The 12,455-nt window shown below is 40.3% G+C and overlaps 1 protein-coding gene across 4 annotated transcripts in view; it reads right to left on the bottom strand.

Annotated features, from left to right (window-relative positions):
* Positions 1–12,455, bottom strand: part of XPO4 (exportin 4) — a 144,062-nt gene that overhangs the window by 52,299 nt on the left and 79,308 nt on the right. The window contains exon 7 of one of the 4 annotated variants that reach the window (XM_005879996.2): positions 9,090–9,202. In XM_005879996.2, coding sequence (XP_005880058.1) covers positions 9,090–9,202 — 113 coding nt within the window. Of the gene's footprint in view, positions 1–4,914; positions 5,249–9,089; positions 9,203–12,455 lie in introns of those variants that run through there. The other 3 variants (XM_014528145.1, XM_014528146.1, XM_014528147.1) reach the window with 3 other exon arrangements.

Genomic DNA, 12,455 nt, shown 5'->3' with positions numbered 1-12,455 from the left:
GAGAAACAGATGCTAGCCAGTCAGACATACTGCTTCTTCTAAAAACAGCAACGACAGTCATCTGTATTATGCTAGCTATGCCTCGCTACAGCTCCTTACTAAAGTTAGCAGACAAGTTCAATCAAGAGTATACAGATGCTGCTTTAGTGGAAGTAAACAGTTGCACATGGAGAAAACCAATATACCACTCAATTCCTAGACATTCATTCATTCAACAAACATAAAGCACTCTCTCAATAACTCTTGAGATTGCTTAAAATTTGTTTCAATCTCATTTTACCCTACATCATTAATATATGCTAAAATATTTAAAAATAAAAATTGTACTTAAATTATATTTAAATCCACCTTAAACCTCATCTAGATTTTATTTCAATGATACAATGTAGATGTGAAACACCCAGTATACATATAGTGTTCCTATATTGCTCCCTACTTTTACACTGTTACTAATATTCTCAGATTTTAAAGATGCTTCATTTTGCCTAGCCAGTTTAGCCCAGTGGATAGATTGTCGGCCTGGTTCCATTCCGGTCAAGGGCACATGCCTGGGGAACATCCCCAGTGAGTAGCGTGCAGGAGGCAGCCGATCAATGACTCTCTCTCATCACTGATACTGCTACCTCTCTCCCCCTTCCCTTCCTCTCTGAAATCAATTATATATAAATTAAAAAAATAAAATAAAGATGCTTCATTTCTGTGAGCTCACCTAATTAAAATTGCCAAGGAAAACAGTAAAGAATTTGTGACCATTTTCTACTTTCCATAAGCATCTAACTTCTTCAGCCTTTCTTTTCCTACATAAATCTCTTTGCTTTCTGAATGTAGCATAATTTTAAACATTTATTCTCTTCTTGGTTTAGGTTATGTTCACTTTGACTCTGCAAACCATAATAATTATTTGAAGTCAGAACATGTCTCTTAAGTATTCACTGGTATAGTGCTGGGACACAGTGAAAAAATACTAAAAAAATCCTTATTCACCACTGATTCCATTAAGATTTAATCCCTGAACTTAAGGTTCTAAGAAACTTAAAATACTAAAAAGTCACCAAGTTAACTGATCTACTGGCATATTTTAAAATGTTACCCTCTTTGGTCTAGAGTAGTGGATGGCAAACCATGGCCTGCAGGCCTAGTCTAGCGTCCCGCCCATTTTGTATGGCTGTGGTTTTGACATTTTATATGGGGGAGGAAGGGGGAATAATCAAAGAATATTTTAAGAAATGTAAAAATTATAAAAATCCACATTTTTACAGAAGTTCATAACAGTTTTACTTGAACACTGCCACACTTGTCTGTTTGGGTGTTGTCTACAGCTACTTCTGTACAACAATCAAGCTGCCTCAGAGAACACATGTCTGCACAGTCTAATATTCACAAGGGCCTTTACAAAAAAAGTTTGCCAATGCCTGGTCTAGAACAATGCAAATGTTTTTCAAAATATATTCTATATTTTAATTTTATATAGCAAATGTGTAAACTATACAAATTCCTATGCCCACATTGTCTAATTCATGTAGTTTTGAACACAACTCATTTGGAAGTTCCTTGTCTGAAAACTAACTGATTTTCTGTCATCATGCCCTTGCATCTAACATTAAACATGATATCCGGGGATGCATATCAATGGATGCAATGCAATGTAGGACAACAGTGGGTTTCTTCTCTGCCCAGAGAGCTAAATGGTTGCTTGTTCCTGGTCTAGTAGTGACAAATCAAAAGAAAGAATACCTTTAATGAAATAACTAATATTGACTATGTAGTAAAATAAAAATAAGAAACTGTCCTCAGAGCCTACCTGTACTGTTCTCTGAACTATGAGCCACATATAACCCATTGTAAACCAATATTCTTACATAATATAGTAGGTTCATGCCTTCTTCTAATTTCAGCATTACAAAGGAGTTCTACTATATCTGAATTACACTCTACACATTTAAAACTGAATTCATCGCCCAAATAGGAAAGAAGCAGAGGGATAAAGAAAAGCCAAGTCTAGCAGAAAATCCAGAGAAGTAAATAAACTATGAAGCAGGATAAGGATGAAGATAAGGAACAGAGAGAGCCAGTGAGTGAGGTGATGATTCCTATGGAACATGCTGACCCTGAGATGTCTGTGGGCCTTCCAAACACAAGCCTCCAGTAAGCACTAGGATTACAAGGCCCTGGACTCTGGAGCAGCTTGTGCTGAATATAGACCTGGGAGTCAGCAGTGTAGAAGTGGTGCCTGAGGTCCTATGTGGGGAAGGGGCAGCCTGAGGAAAGTGTATGCAGTCAGCAGAGTTCAGAACTGACATAGGAACACTACTATTTATGCGAAGAGCAGAGAAAGAAGAGACCCTAAACGAGATAAAAAAGAACCTGACAATAAGGTAGGAGGAAGAATTAATGAGATTGGTTTTTCCAACACCTTATGGAAGAGAGAAAAATTGAGAAGACTATAAACTTTGGAGGGGCAAATCAATACTTTAGGTTTAAAGTATTCCTAAATTCAGATAATCAACATACTTCAAGTCTTGATTCATGCATAGTATATTTATGTTTATCTACTCAATAAAGAAATAGTGATATCTCATGGAAAACTGCTTTCAATTAGGTAATGAATCCTATAATAGAAAATAAATTTAACAAAAACTGAATGAAATTTTAAGATTTCAACTGTCATTTCGCTAACAAATAAAATGTAAGTTGCTTATAAACTGCTTAAATGAAAGTGAGAGGCCACAAACACAAAGATGTTGAAATAAAACAGTGAGCCCTAGCTCGTTTTCTCAGTGGTTAGAGCATCAGCACGCACACTGAAGGGTCTCAGGTTCATTCTGATCAAGGTAACATACCTCGGTTGCAGGCTCGATCCCCAGCCCCGGTTGGGAAGCGTACGGGAGGCACCCAATTGATGTGTCTCTCTCACATCGATATTTCTGTCTCTCTCTCTCTCTCTCTCTCTCTCTCTCTCTCTCTCTTCCCCTCCCTTCCACTCTCTCTAAAATTCAATGAAAAAAAAAAATATCCTTGAATCAGGATCAACAATAACAAAAAACCACCACCACCACCACCACCACACACACAAAAAAACAATAACAAAATGAAAAAGGGTTAACTTTCAAATTCAAAAGTTATCTGCATGTGGTCTTTCACAGCTGACAGGAGCAGCTGTCTGGTTTGTGGAGACAGCTGTTCAGATTTAGAGTCACCATTTCCAGGCTACCAGCAAGTTTTCCACCTTTTCATTAACTGCTGGAGTGGGGTCTACTTTCAGCCAAATGAGCAACACAAGATCTGAACTTGGATCCATATCAAAACAATTTCTGCCAGATGAGAAAGGCAACAGAATTTTCAATTTAGTTACAATGGTCTCTGATACTGACAGTGTTTTTAGTTATTATTTCTGCTTTAAAGAAAAAAAGTAAAGCTAATGCTTAGTCTGAATCTTTCACAGAAAACACCTTAATTTATACACCCATGGATGAGTAACCTTGTTCTTGAGATTCTTAAATATATACAATATTTTAAATAGTTCAACCAAAAAAGGGAACATAGTTGTAACACTAGTACATAATATTTTTAAAACATGAAAAGGCAAGAAGTTATAATTAATGGTTGGAACTAAGCAAAATCTTTTTTTTCTTTTTAATTGGTCTTTATTTGGGTCTTTACCCTCGTCCTTAGATCTGCCTAAATAATATGCTCATGCTGTAAGAGCACTCAGCCTCCAAAACACACACACACACACACACACACACACACACACACACACACACACACACATTTTCCCCCAGCTTCTGTTTTATTGTGGTTGTGGACAAATGTGGAATATGTTGCTTACTTCTTTATATTTAGCAAATAAGAAATAGCACCATTTAAAGTTATAGTTAAAATAAGTTCTATACAAAAACCCTAACTTCACTCACAACTGATAATTCGTACATAAAAAGTACACTACTCTAGAAGAGCAATTCTCAAAATGTGCTCCAGGGATCTCTAAGGGTTCCTAGGACCCTGCCAGGTTGTCTCGAAGGACAAAACTGTTTTCCTACAGTACTACGATAATTGTCTTTTCCATCCTTACTGTCACACATGTATACAGTGGAGCTACCCTAAGGTTATATATGGTAATACTGCAACCAACTGAAAACAGAAGCAAATATAAGATCGGCTGTCTTGTATTAAACCTAACATTAGATACAGTTGCAAAAAACTGTACAATGCTACTCTTCTCACTAAACTTTTTTTTTGTTTACAAAAGTACAGCTATTTGTTCATTAAAATATTATGTCATGGTTTGGTATTGCTATTTTAAAATGAATTAATAAATTATGTTTTAAAGTTTAGTTGAATTTTTAATATGGTAAATATTAACACATTGCAAACGGATCACGAGAATTCTCGCTCCATATTACACAGTGTTTTACAAAGTATCATACTTTAAAAAGATATTAGCTTGTAAGAACATGTAATAAATAACTTCAAAATGCAATGGGTATTTAATTTTAAAGCATGCCTTTAACATTTATGTAAAACGGTTTTTGTACTTGTTCAATAGAAACTTATCTGACCACTGGGTTAAGCTAGCAATAAAACTACTGGTCCACAATGTGCTAATAGTTACAACCCACATATACAAAAGCTCTTTGAATCCTTAATAATTTTTAAGAGTGTAAAGGAGTCCTGAAACCAAAAAGTTTGAGAACTTCAGTTCTAGGATATAAGCCCTTCATAATTCTATATACTTTTATAAAATATCAAGAACATTTCTATGTAATTTGTTTGAGTAGAAACATTGATTAGAAGCGAAGATTTTAGAGGACAAAAGCAATCTGTACATTTTTACCTAAAAAAACTACAGAATCATACACTCCTTTAGTGGCCCTTCTGTGACCTTTGCCACCGGAGAGGAAAGGTACAACTTACTGTAAAGAAAAGCTCCATGACTCTGCTGTCCAGAAGGGCCTCCCGCCAGGACTCCGTTGGCTTTAACAGCACATTTTGTGAGGATTCAAACATGGCTATATAATGTCTGCCCAGTTATCTGGTGTCAAGGTCAACAACAATAACATTCTTACTTTGTCTAAAGTATAAATATACCCGAAATATAACAGGAGCCATCCAGAAAGAATGTAATGGAAACAGTTTAAGCCTCTTCACATATGCTACATAATTCATGCATGAAGCTTAGGAATAAAAGGCATTAAGTGCTGAAAAAAAGAATGCTATAGGAATGTAAGATAACAGTGTCAGGAATACAGAAATTTTGATGACCACAGATCTTAACAGTGGTGACAGAAGGAAGAACACTAATGCAAAACAGATGCCAAAATATATACAAAAAGAGAGAAATCAATATACCAAATGTGAATCTCACATAGTCTACTTGGAAAAATACCATTTCCCCAAAAAGAAATATATTCAAGAACAAACATATATTGCATTAAAGAAGAAAAACTCCCACACCAGAGTAATCAAATACCAATTCCACACAAATAAATAATTGTATCACATAAAACACTATCAATGCTCATTTTAAAATCCCACAGACTAAAAATCAGTCTGTAGGTGTTCAGGTGCTCATATCAAACATACTTCTAAAATAATACTTTCTTTGCCATACATAAGTCACAATAAATTTACAAGACTTTGTGAATACAACTCTCTCAATGACACTGATATGATAACTGAAGTCTTTCAGAACTGGGGAAGACAGTAATTGCCTATCCCATAGCTCATCAAGTGTCCAGCTGAAATACACCCACTAGGCTACGTTCTCATCATAGCATGAGAAATTGCAACAACCGTTATCCAAAACTACAGCTTGTAAAACTTAGATGTAAGTTCAAAACTGCTGTACTTTATTAAACCCCAAATCATTTATAGAGAACATTAAAGGCTGTGTCAATGTTTTGGAAACCATTTTTTTAAAATATTACTGCTTAACCCCCCTTTTAAATCTCTAATGTTATTTTGTGTCTAAAAAGAAGGGGAACAGTTGATAGTTTGTTTCAGAAGAGAGTCAGATTGCTGGGTTTTGAAAAATCACTCCACTCAATGGATGAATAAAAGTAAGATTCAAATCAGGTCCATCTCAGTTCCTCACCTGCCCCCTTGTGGAGATGTAGGAAGAACCCAACACCAAAAAAAGGTAACTATTGGAACTCAATAAAGCCAGCCTGAATTTAAAAAGAAAACAGAAATCAGCCAATGAATACTGTTTTGGGCCTTAGCTGGTTCGGCTCAGTAGATAGAATGTCAACCTGCGGACCAAAGGGTTCTGGGTTCGATTCTAGTCAAGGGCACATGCCTGGGTTGTGGGCTCGATCCCCAGTAGGGAGCATGCAGGAGGCAGCCAATCAATGATTCTCTCTCATCACTGATGTTTCTCTCTCTCCCTCTCCCTTCCTCTCTGAAATCAATAAAAATACCTATTTTTTTAAAAATACTGTTTTTGTTTTCAGTGTGCTAATCTTTTCTAAAATGTTCTCATGTTTTCACTAGACATCTAAGGCTGTTAACAATATCATCTTCACTCATAACACCCTGATTGAACACAAGATGTTTCTACCTGTGGTTTTGTTTTCCAGCTCAGAACCTGGAAGGGGTTTTCTCTGACACAAAGTCTGCATTCCATCAAGAAAGCTCATTTGTAAGGCACCTCACTCACAAAGAGTCATGCTGATTTTCTTTGAAGAACCACCACCCAACCCTATTATGAGCCATTAAAAATATCATCCTATATAATAAAGAGGTAATATGTAAATTGACCCTCACTCCATCATGCAGTCACAAGATGACTGTGCCCACAGAAGAGGAAGGGTTCCCGTAACACAAGATGGCTACACCCACAGCGGAGGCAGGGTTCCCGTAACAAACCGTAACGAGCCTTAACGAGTGATCAGCAGGGACCTGAGGCTGCATGGCGCTGGGCCAGGGAGGGGGACTGAGGCTGTGCCCCTGCCCGGCACTGGGCCAGGGGACCTGAGGGTATGCTGGAGATCTGAGGCTACACCCCACATGGATGGGCAGGGACTTGACTCTAGTTCCCATGGTGTGCCCCAGACTCTGACAGGAGGAAGATTTTCATATACATTTTACTAATTTTCTTTCATCTCTGACACTTCTATTATAGAGAAAGGGCAAATAGCAATATTAAAATATTTCCTCTAATTAATCCCCTTTTAATGTGCACAAATTTTGTGCACCAGGCCAATAGTGATTAAATAATTAGTGGCAGAGTTTCAACCAGGGTTTTAAAACTCCATCCCTCACTCATCATCCACCCTCCAACCATCTACTCACCCACTCCATCTATCAATCTCTCCATCCCTCCATCCCTCCATCCTTCCATCCCTCTATCCAACATTTGCTGAACATCAGGGTGCCAGGTGTTGTCACTGGTAATTTCTAGATGAAAAACTCATAGTTCCCGTGTGCAAGATTCTCTTGGCTTGTTGGGGTGGGAGCTTATAAACTGGTAATTGTAACGCACGTGGGAATTACACTGACATGACGCTGGATCACAAGGAGAGAGGAAGGCTACTTCTCCAGCATGTGTGGGTGGGTTAGGAAAGGCCGTCTGGACTTTAGAGGATGAATGAGTGTCCACTTGGGCAAGAAGAGTGTCCTTACACGTGCAAAGTGTGTTCCTTCATCTAGCAGCATCGGCATCCCCTGGGAGGCTGTTAGGAATGCAGAGTCTCAGGCTCCACCCAAAGCCTCCTGCATCAGAATCTGCATTTTCACCAGGTTGCCAGAAATTCTTGTGAAATTAAAGTTTAAGGATGTCTGCTTCACACTATATGACGTGTTCCTCTCACTCCGAGCCATACCTGTTAACAATATAAGGCTTTCACCAAATTCTAATACAAAATCTCATTTTCTCCACGGATTCTGAGGATGCATGCACAGTCTTCCCTCTTGTCTAAATTAATGTCTTGCCTAGAGCCTTGTAGCCCACGAGAGCAGCTAAGGTGCATCCTCAGCGAGTTGCATTCGGAGATCTGGGCTTGCACATTAAATAAAAGCAGCAACATTTGACAAGCTTAGTTCTCATGAAAAATGGTATGAATTATATAAAAATGAAATGGCCTCTGTTTCCTTAAGGTTAACAAGGAAAATCTCCCTCAGGAAAGAGATATGCTGCTCTTTGACAACCATGTCTCCACATATCTGGTGGGGTGAGGTCTTAGGCTGGCCTTGTGGTTGAGCTGTGTTGGTCAGGTTCTGAGAAGCTCGGAGCTGATGCTCAGCGATCCAAGCTGCTCCATCTGTGACCCCACAGTCTTTGCAGACTGGCCTTGCCTGGGCCAAGGGGTCCTAGTCACCTCTGTTCAGGCTGCCTCCCGACTTCATGCAGAAGCCAGTTTAATTAGAGAGCAACCCAGCCTTTGCTGAGTGGCTCTTTGAGATGTTTTTTTTTGTTTACAAAAGTACAGCTATTTGTTCATTAAAATATTATGTCATGGTTTGGTATTGCTATTTTAAAATGAATTAATAAATTAAGGTTTATAGTTTAGTTGAATTTTTAATATGGTAAATATTAACACATTGCAAACGGATCACGAGAATTCTCGCTCCATATTACACAGTGTTTTACAAAGTATCATACTTTAAAAAGATATTAGCTTGTAAGAACATGTAATAAATAACTTCAAAATGCAATGGGTATTTAATTTTAAAGCATGCCTTTAACATTTATGTAAAACGGTTTTTGTACTTGTTCAAGAGAAACTTATCTGACCACTGGGTTAAGCTAGCAATAAAACTACTGGTCCACAATGTGCTAATAGTTACAACCCACATATACAAAAGCTCTTTGAATCCTTAATAATTTTTAAGAGTGTAAAGGAGTCCTGAAACCAAAAAGTTTGAGAACTTCAGTTCTAGGATATAAGCCCTTCATAATTCTATATACTTTTATAAAATATCAAGAACATTTCTATGTAATTTGTTTGAGTAGAAACATTGATTAGAAGCGAAGATTTTAGAGGACAAAAGCAATCTGTACATTTTTACCTAAAAAAACTACAGAATCATACACTCCTTTAGTGGCCCTTCTGTGACCTTTGCCACCGGAGAGGAAAGGTACAACTTACTGTAAAGAAAAGCTCCATGACTCTGCTGTCCAGAAGGGCCTCCCGCCAGGACTCCGTTGGCTTTAACAGCACATTTTGTGAGGATTCAAACATGGCTATATAATGTCTGCCCAGTTATCTGGTGTCAAGGTCAACAACAATAACATTCTTACTTTGTCTAAAGTATAAATATACCCGAAATATAACAGGAGCCATCCAGAAAGAATGTAATGGAAACAGTTTAAGCCTCTTCACATATGCTACATAATTCATGCATGAAGCTTAGGAATAAAAGGCATTAAGTGCTGAAAAAAAGAATGCTATAGGAATGTAAGATAACAGTGTCAGGAATACAGAAATTTTGATGACCACAGATCTTAACAGTGGTGACAGAAGGAAGAACACTAATGCAAAACAGATGCCAAAATATATACAAAAAGAGAGAAATCAATATACCAAATGTGAATCTCACATAGTCTACTTGGAAAAATACCATTTCCCCAAAAAGAAATATATTCAAGAACAAACATATATTGCATTAAAGAAGAAAAACTCCCACACCAGAGTAATCAAATACCAATTCCACACAAATAAATAATTGTATCACATAAAACACTATCAATGCTCATTTTAAAATCCCACAGACTAAAAATCAGTCTAGTCTGTAGGTGTTCAGGTGCTCATATCAAACATACTTCTAAAATAATACTTTCTTTGCCATACATAAGTCACAATAAATTTACAAGACTTTGTGAATACAACTCTCTCAATGACACTGATATGATAACTGAAGTCTTTCAGAACTGGGGAAGACAGTAATTGCCTATCCCATAGCTCATCAAGTGTCCAGCTGAAATACACCCACTAGGCTACGTTCTCATCATAGCATGAGAAATTGCAACAACCGTTATCCAAAACTACAGCTTGTAAAACTTAGATGTAAGTTCAAAACTGCTGTACTTTATTAAACCCCAAATCATTTATAGAGAACATTAAAGGCTGTGTCAATGTTTTGGAAACCATTTTTTTAAAATATTACTGCTTAACCCCCCTTTTAAATCTCTAATGTTATTTTGTGTCTAAAAAGAAGGGGAACAGTTGATAGTTTGTTTCAGAAGAGAGTCAGATTGCTGGGTTTTGAAAAATCACTCCACTCAATGGATGAATAAAAGTAAGATTCAAATCAGGTCCATCTCAGTTCCTCACCTGCCCCCTTGTGGAGATGTAGGAAGAACCCAACACCAAAAAAAGGTAACTATTGGAACTCAATAAAGCCAGCCTGAATTTAAAAAGAAAACAGAAATCAGCCAATGAATACTGTTTTGGGCCTTAGCTGGTTCGGCTCAGTAGATAGAATGTCAACCTGCGGACCAAAGGGTTCTGGGTTCGATTCTAGTCAAGGGCACATGCCTGGGTTGTGGGCTCGATCCCCAGTAGGGAGCATGCAGGAGGCAGCCAATCAATGATTCTCTCTCATCACTGATGTTTCTCTCTCTCCCTCTCCCTTCCTCTCTGAAATCAATAAAAATACCTATTTTTTTAAAAATACTGTTTTTGTTTTCAGTGTGCTAATCTTTTCTAAAATGTTCTCATGTTTTCACTAGACATCTAAGGCTGTTAACAATATCATCTTCACTCATAACACCCTGATTGAACACAAGATGTTTCTACCTGTGGTTTTGTTTTCCAGCTCAGAACCTGGAAGGGGTTTTCTCTGACACAAAGTCTGCATTCCATCAAGAAAGCTCATTTGTAAGGCACCTCACTCACAAAGAGTCATGCTGATTTTCTTTGAAGAACCACCACCCAACCCTATTATGAGCCATTAAAAATATCATCCTATATAATAAAGAGGTAATATGTAAATTGACCCTCACTCCGTCATGCAGTCACAAGATGACTGTGCCCACAGAAGAGGAAGGGTTCCCGTAACACAAGATGGCTACACCCACAGCGGAGGCAGGGTTCCCGTAACAAACCGTAACGAGCCTTAACGAGTGATCAGCAGGGACCTGAGGCTTTGTGGTCCCCGGCCAGGGCGGGGGACCTGAGGCTGTGCCCCCTGCCCCGCAGGGCTTGATAGGGGACCTCAGGCCACGCCCCCCCCCACCAGGAGGGGCTTGACGGGGGACCTGAGGCCGTGCCCCCGAGGCTGTGTCCCCCCACCCGGCAGGGCTTGACGGGGGTGGGGCTAGCCAGGTCTGGATCTCGCCCAATGAGGGTGGGGCCAGCCGGATCTGGGTCTTGCACAATTTCAAGGTGCACACGGGTGGGTGGGGACTTGACTCTGGGTCCCGCAGTGCGCTCCAGACTCTGACAGGAGGAAGATTTTCATATACATTTTACTAATTTTCCTTCATCTCTGACACTTCTACTATAGAGAAAGGGCAAATAGCAATCTTATCTAATAAAAGAGAAACATGCAAATTGACCGTACCTCTGCTATACTCACAAGCCACGCCCACCAGCCAATCAGGAGCGAGTATGGAAATAAACCCAACCAAGACGGCGGCAGCCACGGAGCTGGAGCGAACAGGCTTGGGTTGCCCCTGGCAATGGAGGAAGCCAAGCTTCCCGCCTGCCCTGGCCGGCTGTGGGCTCCGCTCAAGGCTACAAAGTTTCAATTATAGAAGATACATAAATCCCAGATACTGCTTCCAGCGGCTGTGGCCTCCGCTCAAGGAGGGTCTGGGAGCCTGGGTTGCCCGGGGCTGTGGCCAGCCGGCAAACAGCCCTCAGCCCCTAACCCAGGCTGGCCATGCCCCCCATCGGGGACCCTCACCCTGAAGGGGCTGTGGGCAGCCTGAAAATGGCCCTCAGCCCCTGACTCAGGCTGGCCACACCCCCATGGGGTAAGGGTCCCCACTGGGGGGCTTGGCCAGCCTGCAAGCAGCCATCAACCCCTCACCCAGGCTGGCCAGGTACACCAGTGGCGACCCCCACCCTGAAAGGGGTGTGGCCAACATGAAAACAGCCCTCAGCCCCTCACCCAGGCTGGCCAGGCACCCCAGCTGGGACCCCCACCCTGAAGGGGGTGTGGCCAGCCTGAAAATAGCCCTCAACCCCTCACCCAGGCTGGCCACACACTCCCAGCAGGGACCCTTAGCCCATGGGGGCGTGACCAGTCTACAAACCACCACAGGCCCCTCACCCAGGCAGCCCCATGCCCCAAGGGAACCCCACCCTGATCCGGGACACCCTTCAGGGCAAATCAGCCGGCCCCCACCTGTGCACCAGGCCTCTACCTATATTAATGAAAGGGTAATATGCTAATTAGACTGGGATACCTTCCAGGAGACCTTCCGGATGTTCTTCTGGACAAAGTCATGGTGGCAGGGCTGAGGTAGAGGCGGTTAGAGGCCAAGAGGGGAGGGCAGTTGTGGGTGA

Source organism: Myotis brandtii, unplaced genomic scaffold (assembly GCF_000412655.1).
Source record: "Myotis brandtii unplaced genomic scaffold, ASM41265v1 scaffold62, whole genome shotgun sequence".
NCBI lineage: Eukaryota > Metazoa > Chordata > Mammalia > Chiroptera > Vespertilionidae > Myotis > Myotis brandtii.
The sequence above is the reverse complement of the archived record's forward strand: the minus strand, read 5'-3'. Positions and strand labels throughout refer to the sequence as shown.